Below are 16,357 nucleotides of genomic sequence, written 5' to 3'. Positions count from 1 at the left end.
GCTCCCTGGGCTGTACATAGACAGGTCCAAAGGAGGGGAAGGAACCTGATAAGCCTGGTAATCTATGGCCAGGCATACTTCCCAGGGGCCTTTGGCCAATCCTGGCCCCCCTTTCTTTTCCCCTGTGTGGTGTTCTTTGTTCAGAGGGGCAGATGTGAGGCCAATGGGTTAAAGCTAGAGATGCCACAAGGGCAGTTATATTTATGAGGCTGGGAGATTCTGATGAGCACCAAAGCTGTGTGGTTGGGGCCAACACTGAGAGCCACCATGAGTTGTGACTTCTTTCACTGCTCTAAGCTTATGGGTCTTCAGACTGGAATTATTCAAGTAAACTCAGAACACTGAGTATAAGGTACAACCACCCACCTGTACAGGACTGAGCTTGGAGGGGAGGAAGAAAAGGTGACAGAGGCTGGTTGAAAAGAGAGCACATGGTCCTCAGGCTCTGATGATTACTGTATTTGGTCCCTTATGCATGGACTGGACAATTATGTCTGTGGAACTGGCCTGGCTTTAGATTATTTATCCCAGAGAAGGGTTCCATTTCCTTTGCTGAATATGCTATGAATCTAAAGAAAAACAATGCAAAACAAGGAAGGAAGAAAGGAAGGAAGCAGAAAAACACTCCCTACATGTATAGGGCGTTCATTTTAATGTCCTTTGTGATCATGAATTTCATGACTCCTTGAAGCTGCCCAGAGATGGGGAGCCAGAGTTGGCTTTCAGCTCTCATAAAAGAAGCTCTCCAATAAGGTAGGAGAAAGGGAAGAAGAAGGTAGTCCCTGAGCCTCAGAGGCTACGAGTTCTCGGCAATTAAGGCCCAGAGTTGGGATTACTCCAAAGATAAACTCAAGTGCCTTGACGGCCGATGACAGCATGCTGGTTTGTGCCCTGGGAAGCACCCAAACCAAAGTGGGGGGCCCTCTTCCCCTCCCCTTCCATTCTGTAAGCCTGGGATCCAGATCTACTTTGGCTAGGGCCACCTCTCAATGACACAGGTGACTCTTCTGTTTCCTGAATGTCCTCGGCATGTTGAAAAGGAGAGATAGTCAAGCTCTGGTGGTAGATCTGGCTGGGGCGAAAGCAGGAAAGGGTCAGGTAAAGGGGCTGATTCCTATGAGGCTGGGAAGTAGGGATTTGGGGGATCCGGGTGGCCTTTGGCCCTCCTGGGTTTGGGAGGAAGCTTTTAAACCCTGCTGATGGCTGGGGATAAGCACACGGCTTTGTTATTGTCAGGCCTCCAGAATCCATGGAGAGGCTGACTGTTCCAGCCCACTGCTGATCCACAGAAAGTGGAAGAGACAATGCCTCTTAGATCTAGAGCTTCTTAGGAACAGACAAGCAAAGGACTGTTGAGAGAAGGAAATGGAAGGGAATCCCACAGCCCATTTGGACACAGAGTGAATACAACATTAAACACCACCTGGAGGGCCCAAATGTCCCTCATTTCAGCTGGGATTAGCCCTTGCCTCTAATAAAAAGGTTTCTCCAGGAGACGTAGGTTCCAGAGCTTAATGCCATGGGCTTCACCACCAGGAGGTGGCGGAGAAGGGGAGACTGCTGAGCAGCTCCCTTCTGTCAGGGCTGAGTTTCAAGCTTTGCACTAGCAAAGAGTGTGGAGCGTGCCAGGAAGCTGAGTGGGAACAAGCTTTTCCCTGGCACCAATGGGGGAAAGAAAATCCCTGCCATCATCTCCAGCCCCATAGGGATTGGTATGCTAAGGGTCACTCTAAGGACCGAGGACAGAGGAAACAGCCAGCCAATTGGCACCAGACTAGTTTAGTAGATTAGTATGTCAGGGGGGAGAAAAGTCAGAAGGTAAGGCTTTAGTGTAGTCGTTAGTGTCAGTGAGGAAACCAGAAGGACTTGCCTCAAAGTGATGGAAAAGACCCAAGTGAATAATATACTTACTCTCTAGATATCCTAGGGAGGAAGGTCATCAGGAGAGAGAATCATGGGAAACAAAGTTAAAATGGAAACATCAGTCTGTCTTGGTCTGGCGAAAGCTGCACCCTGGGCTCTTGGTTTCTTGGCTCCAAACACTTTCCTCTGCGTCCTGTTCTTGCTTACTTTCCACTCCTCCCCTTCCCACTCTTCTAACTGCACAGTAGGGAGGACGTACCTTAGCCTTTCCTCTGCTTATGGCTGCACTCTGACCTCCTAGCTGCTGGTCCATCTACCCAAGTTCATATATGGTCACATATGTACTTGCTGTACTGCTTAGATGCGGGGTACTCTTCTAAGAAGCTTCAAAGAAGCTGGCACTTAACTAGTGTGATGACAATAAAAACCCTCTCTTTTACGTGGATCCTGGTCTCTGGCCTGCCAGCTCTCAACTAGGTTAGGAAAAGCCAGAGCTAGGCTGCATAACAGATTTCAGCATCTGGGTGGTATACTGGTTAACCATAAGATGTTCTGGAGCTGTCTAACCCAATCTCAGTGGGAGCACCTCTGCTGGCCAGTGACTTCCCAGAGCAAGAATGAGACACCGTGTCCAACAGCTTTCTTGGGACAGTCGGCACAACAAGGCTCAATCTAGCAGGGAGTTTGGGGGTGGGGGTGGGGGCTGAATGGGGATGGCGCTGCTGAAGGTTTCAGGCATTCCAGGAACTTCTCTGCTAGAAACCACAGAAGCCATCTTTCACGGGGCTCTTCTGCCCATTGTCACCAGATGATTGGGGCCAGTCTCACTCTGTTCACCAGGTGGCCTGAACCCAACCTTAAGGCATCTTCCTTTCTTCTGTCATCTTCAGCTAAAGAGATGTTGCCCCATTCAGCTCCAAGGGCTTGCCAGAGTCCACCTGACCCATACTTGGCCTCAGCTTCTTGGGGATCAGGAGCTAAGAGGCTATAAGAGGAAGGCCATCTTGCCCAATCCAATAGCGGAGACTACGGGTAGCACTTACGGCAATTCCAAGAACAGGCCTCTCTGCTGTGTTTGGAAGGTATTGGCCAAGAGGAAGTTATCCCTGACACTGATTCCCATGCCCTTTCCCCACCTCCCAACAGAGACCACCAGACTGTGTACTCACTTCTCAAGCAGGGTCAGAGCTGTCACTGGGTTCACTCGCAAGTACTTGCAGTTGGGCTGACCGTAGTCAGCAAGGTAGGTCGACCAGTCCCACTGGATGAAGAGATCCAAAAGCTGTAAAATATTGAAACCCCACCCCAGGGATTAATCAGACAAGACAAACCAGGACTTTAGAAAACCCCTAACATCCTCTACTACCAGCTAACGGTAAATCTGAAAAACAAAAATAAAAATGTAGTAAGAGAAAGAATGGCTGAAGATTGTTCATGCAACTACAGAAATCAGTGAGTCATCAGTAGAAGGCCGAGTCGTCTCGGCCATAAGCGTTGTGATCGTTGTGATGCTGCTAAGACTATAGGCCCAGCATTTAGCTCTCAGAGGCAGGCCTGAGACTGTCATAAAACTGGTCACTTATTCATTTAATAAATACTTGTCAAACGCCTCCCCTGTGCCAGGCACCACTCTAGAAGCTCAGAATTCAATAATGACCAAATGAAGATGGGTACAGTCTGTGGCACATACACACTGTACAAGCTTTGAGGTTAAAAGGTGTGGGTTCAAGAACCAGGGGGTGCCTGGGTGGCTCAATGGGTTAAAAGCCTCTCCTTTCGGCTCAAGTCATGATCCCAGGGTCCTGGGATCGAGCACTGCATCAAGCTCTCTGCTCAGCAGGGAGCCTGCTTCCCTTCCTCTCTCTCTGCCTGCCTCTCTACCTACTTGTGATCTCTCTCTGTCATATAAATAAATAAAATCTTGGGGAAAAAAAAAAGAACCATTTTCCTGACTTGCTGCATTGACTTTGCCCAAGTTGCTCAATGGACACCCTGAGATACACTGAGAAAATATATATCTTGGTCTCTGGCCCTCATTACCAGCAAACAAAATTACAAACCCTCATAATTTCCCAAGTAATAAGAATACTAGGAACATCTCTTGTCCTAATACTGGCCTATGACCCCTGATCTTGAAATCTATCTCCTCAAAAGTGTGTGATTTCCTGGGTGGCAGGAGTGTCTTTTGTTCTAATGAGGTGATCCTGGGTGGGATCCCGGATAAGGGTTGGAAAGATCAAGCCATGATTAGAAGCTTGGAATTTTCAGTCCCACCACCCATTCTCTTGAGAAGGGAGAAAAGCTGAAAATAGGGTTCACAATTCATCGTGCCCATGTGGTGACATTTTCATAAAATCCCTGAAGTACGGGGTTTAGAGAGCTTCCGGTTGACGAACGTATGGAAATTTGGAGAGTGGTGTGCCTGGAGAGAGCACGGGAGCTCCTTCACACCCTTTTCCCCAGACCTTGCCCCACGCATCTCTTCCACCTGGTTCCTGAGTTATGGCCTTTTCCAATAAACCTGTGATCTAGTACGTAAGATGTTTCCTGACTTCTGGGAGCTGTTCCAGCAATTCAGCAAACCTGAGGAGGGGGTCAGGGAACCTCCATCTGCAGCAGGTGGTCAGAAGCCCAGGTGGATAGGCAGGTGGCTGGTGTCTCAACTGGGGGGAGGGTCTTGTGGAACTGAGCCCTTAACCTGTGTGAGCAGACACTGTCTGCATGTAAACAGTGTCAGAATTGAGTCAAATTGTAGGACATCCAGCTGGTGTCGCAGGGAACTGCTTGATGTGGGGAAAAATGTCCACGCATTTGGTGAACAGAAGTGTCAGAAATGAAATGTTTCATGTGGGTAATAAAGGAGACTTGGGGGAGAAACACAGTAGGGAAGAACGGAGTTTTTCCCTACATAGAAAGCAAAGAACTGAGTTTTTCCTCTATACATCGACATATACACATGCCTCTAGTATGTAAACAGGACACGGAAACAACACAGAAACAGAGAACTAAAGAATGAACGGATCGCGTCGCATTACACGAGGCCATCTTTGTTGCATCTGTGTGGACACTGGCTGAGTAGATGAAAACAAGAGCCACCGTAGGTCAGGACTCAAAAATGGGCTTAAGTCCATGCTGGAGGGCACAGAGCCTGGCACTGTCGGGAGTGTCTGAGAAGAATGCCATGGAGTTAGGAGTGCCAAGAACTAGATGGGTCTCAGAAGATAATGAGAGCACTCTGAGGGTAGACTGAGCTCTGAGTCTCTACGTTTCTTAGAGAAACTTAAAAGAATTTTGTCAAAGGTTTTGGTTTCCCAGCTGGATTTAGCCTCAGGTTATCACTCTAACAAAATACTTGAAAACCATACCTGAGTAAAACTAATAAAGAAATCGATGCATTTCGAAGGCAGTTGTGACGAAAGGGAAACTGTTGCTGCCCTCTGTAAGCTTCCAGACGGGGTAAAGTCCCATTCTCACATTGCTGCATAGGGGGAGGGCCCCTAAGCAATCTTTTTGGTAATGAGATACATGTAAAGGCTTTTGGGACTCAAGACATGTCCCTGCTTCTCCCTTTCTAAGCGGTAACTGCTGACGGAGATGAGTGGGTGGCCATCTCTCTGTGCAGAACAAAGACCAGAGAGGCCTAGAGTCAAATCCAATGCCAGAGCCTGGGCTCCAGGCACACCTTCCTCCCCTGTCTGTCTTCACTGTGCAGCTGGGCAAACAGGCACTGTGGGCCTTGCCCCGCTTGGCCAAGCCTCCTCTTCCAACTATTCTTTTAGAATAGTTGTTATAAACCTCCTCAGGCAGGACAGGAATTGGCTGACATCCTGAGCCTAAAACTGAGAAAAGCCCCTATCCCCTCAGCCAAGAAAGGGGCGTTACAGATGAGAGGAGACGGGGAGAGAGCAGACATGTCGGTTGGTCTAGGCTGGCCTGGCCCCAAAGGGCCGTCTCAGGCCTCTTTCAGGTCAGGCCTATTTTAGTTGGCAAGTAAAAGGCCTTCTACCACTTCCTTTCACTGCCCCCAAGGCCTCACAGAGCTCTGCTTGAGGAGAGAATTTTCCCTGACTTCCCATTCTCACCGTGGTGGTTCTGTGCTGTAGTGTCCAAAGACCACGTGAGACAGTTCTCTTTCCCTGTTCCTAAGAGTGCGAGAGACACTCGGGGTGTCCTTGGTTCTGTGCAGTCCTCCCACTACTGTGCTTTACAAACACAATTATGCCTTTCCCTCAAATCCCAGGAAAAAATTATGAAAAAAGATAGCATTCTTTTAATTAAAATTTCTTCTCGGAAAAAGGTGAAAAACCTGGGGGAGCCTGTTACTGTTTGCCCAGCAGGGAGTGAATAAAAAAAAAAAAAAAAGATGAATAACAAGTTGAATTGGAAGATTCGGAAAACCCAATTTCCTAAAAGTTATTCTAGGTATTTTCAGGTGTGCACCCACATGCGCGCATTTGATGAAACTACCTTCTCTATTAACAATTCCTAATTTCTGTGATGGAATTAGGTGGTATGCGTATTTTCTGATTTATCGCAAAGAATGCCATGTCCTTCTGGCTGCTGACAACTGGGTAAATCACCAGTGGGGTGTGGAGGGAGGTTCATGATTTAGCTCCTTGGTTTTCTATTTTTATCTTCCTGCTCAAGTCTCTCAATGCCAGTATCGAGCCTAAAAGCTCTGGGATGATGAACTTAAAAACTTAATCCCATTCTGGGCACGAAAACTACACAGCTCTATTAAGCTCAACAAGTCCAAGCCTGTTGATCACAGTCTTGGTCTGTGTTGCTTTCCATGGTCTCTACAGGGGCTGGTGCCCAGATCTTCTGGCTGCCCTTGAGAGAGATGGACATAGACTACTAGAGTCTGGGGAGCAATCAACCAAGTCAGCAGCATGGAGCATGGTTCCGCTGGATTCCACAGAACAGTGTTAGGAGGCCAGGAGACCCGCAGGCCAGCACTGGTCAACAGCACCGATTCCATACCGACTCGCAATGGTGAGTCCGCCTCTCCAAGCCTGGACCTCCACATACAATGGCCCTGTTATGGCTCAGTGAAGACTCTCGCAGGGATGCAAAACATTTGGTCACCACTAGTGAGCTCATTCTTCTTAATTTCTAAGATTTTTCATTTGGAACTAATTTCAAACTTATCCCAAGGTTGCAAGAATAAGCAGAGAATAAAGAACATCGTATGCCTTCCTCCCACACCCATCATCAACATTTCACACCATATGCTCCAGCCTTCGTGTGCTCTTTCTCTCTTTACACACATGGGCACACAAGAACTTCCTTTTCTGAGTCGCTTGAGAGGAACTTGAGTGTACCATGGCCCTCTATTCCGAAGTACTTCAGCATTCCCAAGTATCAGGGATATTCTCTTGCATAACCATAGTAGTTTCCAACTGCAGAGAATTTAATACTGACATGGTCCATATTCTAATTTTAGAAATTGAGCCAATAATGTCCTGTATATAGATTTTGGCTTGGGTTTTGCTCCAATATATCATATCGCTTAGGATGTGGTATTACATTTGTCTTCTGTTGAGTCTCCTTAAATCTGGACTATTTCCACAGCCTTTCTTATATTGACATTTTTGAAGAACAGAGTCCCTGCCACCTTTTTCTCCACTCAGTTTTGTTTTTTTCTAGTGCTTTCTCATACTTAGATTTAAGACCTGCCCTTCTGGCTGGAATTCTACCTCAGTGCTGCTGTGTACTCCTCAGAGGAACCCTGTCTGGAGGTGTACAACGTTTATTTGTCTCTCCTTGGTGGTATTAATTTTGAGCACTCTGTCAAGATGTCGTCTGATCTCTCCCTGACAAGATTTTGTGTTTTCCTTTGCAACTAGTAAGCAACTGAAGACAGTTTAAGACCATGCGAATATACAGCTCCTGATTAAAATTTCCCCTCAGCTTTAGAGTCCATCGAAGATTCTCGTCGGCTTCAGCTTCACCGTCGTGGTTGCAAACAGATGGCATTCCAACTCCACTCTTCCTTGCACATTTATCACTTGTCACTCAGCATTTCTCCGCCCATTAACTTACGTATTTATTTATGGCATGGACTCATCGGCTCCCATTTTCTCAATGGCTTATAGTCATTACTCTACCTAATTCATTATTTTGGTGCTCAAATTGTCCCTGATTTGACAAGTGGGAACCCCTTTGAGATGGAGCCTGTGTTCTTAAGCCCCATATACTTTCTGAGGTCATGCTTCCTTTCTGACATAATAAGGTGTTTCAGGCTTGTCTTGCATCGACCATGCCCCAGCCATTTCTCTGACAAGCTCTGATTTCTTTTAGTGGTAATGTTATAGAGACCAGAATTTGGGGGCTAGGTGTGGCCATTGCTCCTGGAGCGTCTTTGTTAATTGCTACTGGGGGGCAAACCGTGGGAAGTTAAGCCCTTTCAGTGCACGGTGCTAGGAAACACATGCATGTAAACATACACATACATATGTGAGCACATGCACATACACGTGTTGTACATGGGTGTAAGCATGTACACATTCATGCTTTGGAAAGGATGAGTTTATAGCAACACCTCCAATTCTAATCATTCTCCCAGAGTTCTTTCTTGCCTTCCTCCATTCTGTATTTGCGCGTGCTTTCTTCCACTGCGGATAACCTGGCTCTCAAGAACATCATCTCAGTTACTAATTTGCTCAGGCCTAGAAAATATCTAAATAGGTTCGGAATTATTTGTATAGGCCACTACAGGAAAAAATGCACAATTTTTCCCTCCCAACTTAAGACTGAGTGTACAATCCAACACTATGTTTTTAAGTCACTTGGGCTCATTCTTAATTCTCCCTTCAGTGTAGTTATGGTATTCAGCTAAATAAATGGGTTCATTTGTGTCCACTTGCTTTTAGTTTTAGGCTCCTCCCTCCCATCCTTGTTAATTTTTTAAATATGCAGGACATTAACATGCTTCCAAAAGTCAACTCAGAGAAGCATTGTTCCCTCCCTTGCAGTATCTCTTTTACCCCGATCCCTTCCATGGCTCACAGGTAACCAACTCCCTTGGTTTTGGATTTGTCCTCCTTATGCTTCTATTTGTGAAGAAAGGCAGAGGCACCCATGCTCTCTTATTTCTCTTTCTTTCTTTCATAGCAAGTAGCCCATTATATATGCACTTTAAGAACTCTTACCTCTTGATGTTCAGAAGTAGGTGGTAGATGGAGAAGAAAGGGGGGTCGGGGTGGAAGACTGAAGTTAAGATCACTTCCACAATCTTTATGATATGAACATCACCTTGCAACTTTTACCATATCCTCATGCTTTGTGTTCTTATTTACTTAACAATTCTTTTCTTATCGATTCACATTTGGATCTTAAGAAACATGTAAAAAGAACATCTGACGTCACTATCACAAATGGGAACCCACTCCTATTGCCATAAATGGAGGATATTCCAAATACTAGCACCACCAGGAGGTGTTGCCCCTGCCATAAAGACTAAAAGGGAATGGCTTAGGTCATGCTTTCACCTTTCATGGTACCTCTCGGTGTTATCTAAACCTGCATCGTGACTACCGGAATGCCTTCTGTACCTCCAGTATTCCGTCCACCCTATGTTTTGGGTTTAGGCTGTGACTTTTAGCCAAGAGTTCAGGGAAGCCTGTGTGCCTGGAACAGAGTTAAGTGACCTCTGTGTACCAAGGAGCGCTCAGGACAGAAGTTTATGAGAGACGATCAGTGTATGCACGACTTCTCTGTGCTAGGCTTGGTCAAGAAGGGCCAGAGTCAAGGGTCTGCTTTGGCTGGTAAGGCCTACCTAGCAAGCCTGGCTGGGCTGGGAAACTTGTTAACACAACCACAAGGGTAGTTCATTTTGCTCACAATCAGGTATCCTCATTAACGTTTCTCTGTAGTTGGCTTTTGGGGAGTTTTTACTTCTGCCTTAGAACACTGTTACAATTCCCGATTCTGCATGGGATGTCTTCTGATAGGATTTGCAGAACCACACTTTTGGGCTGCACTATGCTCATTGTATTTATATTTAAGAGGATTTTTCCCCCCTTTAAAAAAAAAATTTTTTTTTTTAAGCAATCTCTATACCCAGCATGAGGCTCAAATTTACAATCCCAAAATCAAGAGTTGTATGCTCTCCTGACTGAGCCATCCAGGTGCCCCTATAGTTCTTAAAAGTATAAAAATTATAACCTACTAACATTTAAAAAGTTCACATGAAGTAACCTCTTCTAACATTTATTCAAAGGATTTGAAACAGTAATAACAAAACACGTTTGCTTGTCTCAGATGTTCTCAATGAAAATGCAAGCCCATGAAATGCGGCAAATATTTTTAAAGCATCCACCATGTGCAAAGAACAGGACTGGGCCTTCCAAGTGTCATTAAAGTAAACGGTTTACCTTCATAGAGGAGAATAAAAGAAAAGCAAGAATAACTGTAATCCAAGCCAAATCAGTGAAATGTTATATTACATGACTTACTATTACTCCTTTTGAACTATCAACTGAACATTTTGCAAAATTTTTACTTATCACAAAATTTAAAATTTAAATTTAGGACAAAATTTAAACAAATTGTGGTGTAAACCACAACTCACTCACTCACTCTCTTTCTCTCTCTCTCTCACTCCATGTGCTTCAAGTTTAATGCCCTAGAGGTGGTGGGAATCATCTCAGTGATATTAAATCCCAGTTAGACTTATATCACGGTCATAGAGTTCAATATGGAAATGTGCTTGCATTTTATTAACATCAGTGTCAGATTTTTAAAAACTTTTTCTTTGGAAATAATTTTAGGCTTATGTAAAAGTTGCAAAAATAGTTTAGATAGATAGTACCTCTGTACCGTTCACCTCTCAAATGTTCACCATTGCTACGGTATAATGATCAGAACCAAGAAATTAACATTGGCACAATACTAGTATCTAAACTACGACTATTCTGCTTTCACTAGATTTTCCACTAATGTCCTTTTTCTGACCCATTCCGGGATCCCACCTTGAACTTATTCGTCATGTCTCCTTTGTCTGTTCCAATCTGTCACAGTTCCTCTTCTAATCTTTCAAGACCTTGATACTTATGAACAGTGTACCTTTGGTCTTTTATTTTATAGACTGTCCCTCAATTTAGGTCTGCCCAATATTTTCTGTGGTTAGACTGAATCAGTAGTTCTTAGCCAAGGGGGAGCTTACTTCCAAAGGGACATCTGGCAATGCTTGGAGACATTTTTGGTTGTAACGAGTCTGGGGGGTAGAGGGGGTGTTGGTGGTGATGCTGCTTCTAGTGGGCAGAAGCCAGGGATACTGTTAAACACCCTACAATGCTCAGGACAGCCCTCATGACAACGAATTACACAATCCAAAATGTCATTAGTGTTGAGGCTATGCATTTTCTTGCAAGAATACTACAGAAGTGATATCATGCCCTGTTCAGTGCGTCAACATCAGATCCACAACAAAGTTACTATTTTCACCTTTGGAATTAATATACTCCTGGAGGGAGCTCTACTTTGAGGCTATGCAAATATCCTGTTTCCCCTCCAACTTTTGTCCACCAACTTTAATATCCATTGCCAGATCCTGCCTGCAACAATATTGACGGTGGTGGTTGACTAGTTCTCTCATTTCTTTGGTAGTTATTAACTGGAATTCTTCTGTGAGGAAAAGTACTGTCCTTTCACCTCCATTTATTTATTGGTCCAATTATTTATATCAGCATTGCCTCATGAATATTTATTTTATTTCCCAGGTTCTAATCTTATTACGATCATTATTCATATTTTGTTTTTCAAATTGTTCCAGTTTGGGTCAGTAGGAATTCCTGCAGATTCATTCCCCAGTGTATTTTCAGCCAGTCCTACCTTTTTCTGGACACTTGCTTACTTTTCTGGCACTAAGACATTGCCAGCTCATCTTGTACCTTCCCTGCCCCTGCTCTGCATTCAGTCACTTTTCCAAAAAGCTCTGGTTTCTTTTACCAAAGAATGGTTTTTAGAAGCCAAGATCTGGGCAATTAGCATGCTCATTGCTACTGGGGTGTCACTGCTTTGAGGGCATCTCAGTGGACAGAGCTAAGAGATCTCTGTGTGTTTACTAACTTGCCTATCGTCTATATTTATTTCTGTAACTATTTATGTATCTGTATTAAAATCACGAGTTCCTATCTGATGTCTCCAATTGCAGTCCCAGCACCACGGGGTTCATGCTAGCCTTTCCCTCTTTCCTCCTTTATTACTTCTTTCTCCGACAGTGAGAAACCTGGCTCTCATTATCTAGAATATATTTTACTTATTTGTTCAATCCTAGCACAAATTTTGGAATTGCTAATCCATGCTCCTGTGAGAAGCAAATTTACTAACTAGAGTGTACTATTTTTTTTTCTTTTTGCCTTTAGGCTTATAATTTCCACTCAAAATACTGGTTTTTAAATTGCTTGGGTTAGTTCTTTTCTTCCTTATTCCTTTCAGTGTGGTTATATTATTCTTTCATAATTCAGTTAGACTTATTTTTCACTGCTTGTGTTCCATTTTGGATTCCTCCCACATTCCGGTTGACTTTTATTATTTATTTATTTGGGGGAATGAGTCAGAGCCATATAAAATTGTATGCAGAAAAATCGCTCCCTCCTCATCCCAACTAACCTGTTCTAGTTTCTCCACTTCTTTATAGATCTTTCCTAGCCACCCATTGCATGTACCCAGTTTCGCTTCTGGTTTATCCTTTTATTACTTTTGTATAAATGAGAATGTACATGGGCATTTTCTTATATCCTTTTCTTTCTCACTTGAAGGATAACATACCATAGATACTCTTCTGTGCTTTGGTTTTTTCACATAATTATGTGTCCTAGAACTCTCTTCCTAAATGCTAATTTCTTATTAATGATCATATTCTTGATGTATTCATATAAATGCTATTTTTGTAAACCCAGGTAAGTCATTTTTTAAGGAACAGGCCAGACATTATGTTTGGGGGCATTTCATTATTAAACTGGTGGCACAGGAGAGTTTTCAGTACTCACCGAGTAGGACAGACTGATAAATAATGTGGCTTCTTCAATCAAAAGCACTCAACCAATCACTAATGATGCTTTGACTGCAAACAGAGTTATCTGTCCATGTTATTTATCAGAAGAGGACAACTCAAGTAGTGTAGTAGTTGATGTGACACTTTATAAGCAACATAGGTTAACAAAAACTGGAAATTTTATTACTGATTATTATACAAAAATATGTCCAAGTGGGAAAGGATAGGACAAGGAAAGACATTTGAATCATGTTATACCAAGCAGCTACTATAATGGACTCTCTCTTTCTCTCTCTTTTTGTCTCCTGTATGACTTCTAATCTATTTAACTTTTATTTATTTATTTTTAAAAAGATTTTATTTGTGTATCTGTCAGAAAGAGCGCGCGCGAGAGAGAGCGAGAGTGAGCACAAAGCAGGGAGAACAGCAGGCAGACGGAGAAGCACACTCTCGGCAAAGTAGGGAGCCTGATGAGGACTTGATCCTGGGACCCTGGAATCATGACCCAAGCTGAAGGCAGACGCCTAACTGTCTGAGTCATCCGGGCGTCCCTCAATATGACTTTTAATTAGAGCTTTGGCAGTTCTGAAGTTGTCTCTACTATATTTCTTAGTTATTTCAGAACACTCCCAAGGTTTCATAGGATTCAAATAAAAATTGTGATTTCTTGGGGGATGTGGTGGGGAGGACCAAGAACTGGAAAGGAGAGGCAAGTTGCTGGAAATCATGGGATAAACATGAGGTAGAGATGGCTTAATAGCTTACACTCCCCAAGATGCCACAACTGTTTATTTTTAAAAATCCTCATTGGTCCAGGGATGCCTGGGTGGCTCAGTCGGTTGAGCGTTCAACTGTGGATTTTGGCTCAGATCATGATTTCAGGGTCGTGAGCTCAGTCTCCATGCTGGGTATGGAGCCTGCTGAAGATTCTCTCTTTTCCCTCCCCCTTTCCCCATGCACGTGTGAGCACACATGCAGGCTCTCTCTCTAAAAAAAAAAAAAAAAGAAGAAGAAGAAGAAAATGTCCTCCCTGATCCAGGCTCTGGGTTGGGTTCTTGGCTGGAGCTAAGTCAAACTTCTAAACAGACTTTCTTTTTTGCAGGGTAACTGAGAAATACTAGAAAAATTCAAATGACTCAAAGTAAAAACTAGTCCAAGGCCACAGGGTGAGTTAACTGGATAGAGCATAGATAGCATCATTATAGCAGAACAAATGCCAACTTCCAGAAAAGGTTTTTGGAATGAGATTTTAGGATAAAGGAGAGACTTGTTGATCTTTGTTAGTGCGTACCAACATACATGCTTCTCTAGCAGAAAGTGTACAAGTATTTCACATGGATGAGTTATGCATGGGTAAAGGAATAGAAGGAAATCTTCAAGTAAGAATTATAGATTAATATTTAAGCAAACAATTCTGAGGGTGTCCCTGTGATCGCGCAGGCAGAAAGGACTGCCTGAAGAACTCAGAAAGTAGAGACAAAGAGACTGGAGAAGAGTGCCCTGCCTGTTCCCGCTACTGGACTAGTGCTTGTCACCCACACCAATTCATATCGTGCCTACTCTTGGGGAAGAGAGCTTACATATTTTTTGCCTTACTTTCTAATTTTGTGATCTGAGCCTCATCCCATGTAGATGGGGAGCTCGCCAAGGATGGGGATCACGTTTTCTCCTTCTGACTGCTCCACGGTGTGGACGAGCATAGGGCTAGATTCCTAGCAGAGACACGTTACATGGAATTCAAATAGGGGAACTAACATTTTGTAGGTATGATATTGGCTAGATGGTGTGACAGGCTTGTAATGTGTGTTTTGCACAGGAAACTTTCCAATGGACCAAACCCAAGGCCCTCTTGACCAGCACTAGAAGGGTGGCTGAATGAGGAAGAAGGAAACATCAAACAGGAGAGATAATTCCTGTCACACGTGAGTGGGAACCTAGCCCTGGATATGTGGTTCCGAGGTTCCAGAGGAGAACCCCCAGGACTACCAATGGGAACTCAGCAGCTGTTTGGCTTCAAAGTGACATGTGGGTTGGCTCCTAGTGGGCAGTGTGGGGCCTACCCCACATTAGGGAGAGCCTCCTCTTTCTAGAATGTCTGCAAAGATTCCACGGGAGTAAAGGATCGTAGGAGCTAAGGTACACACAGACAGACACAGTTACAAAGACACACTGACGATGGAGGCCGCACCTCTTTCCCCTGGGGGTGCTTTTCTTTACATGTTTTCTCTTGAACAGGCACACTGAGTCTTGTAGAGAATTGTGCTCTCAAAGCAGGTGTGTCTGTGAAGTAAACTTGCTGTACAAAACCCTGAATTTGTACTTTATATATATCCCAGAAGAATTTCTCAGGTTAAAGAGGAAAGACAACAAAACAAGTCCATGAGACATTTAACATATAATCTCACTGACAAAATTCTCAATACACTACCTCTTCAGAACATGGCCGCTACATCAGAGTAAACTTACTCAAGAGAATAGGAACATACAGAACACTAAGCCAGGCAGTTTCTTTTGTCTGTTCCCTGCCTTGGACAGGATGAAACCAATTGCAACATTATAAAGTACTTTTCATAATCACTGATTCACAGGTGCCTTTTAGGAGGCAGGTTAACACAGCAAAAAAGAGCCTCAGGCTGGGGGTTCCCTGACTGACGATGTGACCCCAGATAGGCCACTCAATCTGGTTTCTCCTTCTGGTGATGGAATCAGAACAGCTCCTATCAACAGCTGAAGGCAGATCAAGAGAGAGGAGCATGGAATTGATTACTGGTCCCTTCGTGTTCACTGCCCAAGATCTCCCTCAACTCCCTGGCCCTGACTGAAATCTGGGCAAATGGAGGAAAGAGAAAGAGGGAATGATTTTAACAAACATAAACTGAGTACCAACAATGTATCAGGCACTCTTTTGAAAGGGTAATCAGATATCTCCAGGCTGACAAGTAACAGATACAGAATGATGGGAGCCTCTAAGAGATACGCTAACAGAGAGGACAGAAAGTTCAGGAGAAGGGCATCTAAGCCGGAGCCAGGTAGGTGGGGACTGCCTTAGAAGTAAGCAGGACAAATGAGCAAGTGATAAATGGCGTCATATGCTTAGCTAAGGAGACTGAATTTTAGCCTCGAGCCTTCTCTCCTTGTTTTCATCAAAGCTGCTATCTGCTCTCTTCTAGATCATGGGATGGAAAACTACAGTCACCACTTGTTTATGTAAATAAACTTTTATTGGAACACAGCCATGCTCATTGGTTAACATACTATCTAGGACTGTATAGTGCCTTAATAGCTCAGTTAAGTAGTTGTGACAGCCAAAGGCTTGAAAACCCTAAAATATTCTCTATCCAGTCCTTTACAGACAAAGTTCGCCTTCAGATCCAGGCCAGGGAGGGCAGTGTGCTCTGAAATTTTCCCCGATGAGACACGTCTAATATCTCCTAAATTAAAGAAAAGACAGAAAGAAACTGGCTTCATGGAAATCCTTCCGATTGTAATGAG

The 16,357-nt window shown here is 44.0% G+C and overlaps 1 protein-coding gene across 3 annotated transcripts in view; it reads right to left on the bottom strand.

Moving 5' to 3' along the window:
• The window catches only part of EXOC6B (exocyst complex component 6B), a 604,005-nt gene that overhangs the window by 4,618 nt on the left and 583,030 nt on the right, over positions 1-16,357 (bottom strand). For all 3 annotated transcript variants that reach the window (XR_014315086.1, XM_082744029.1, XM_082744030.1), the window contains one exon: positions 3,033-3,145. Coding sequence is in view for 2 of the 3 variants with exons in the window: in XM_082744029.1 (XP_082600155.1) it covers positions 3,033-3,145 (113 nt within the window). In the remaining variant the exon portion in view is untranslated. The remainder of the gene's footprint in view (positions 1-3,032; positions 3,146-16,357) is intronic.

The sequence above is a fragment of the Mustela nivalis genome (assembly GCF_964662115.1).
Source record: "Mustela nivalis genome assembly, chromosome: 8".
NCBI lineage: Eukaryota > Metazoa > Chordata > Mammalia > Carnivora > Mustelidae > Mustela > Mustela nivalis.
Note: the sequence above shows the minus strand (reverse complement) of the source record. Positions and strands in the feature narration are given on the sequence as shown.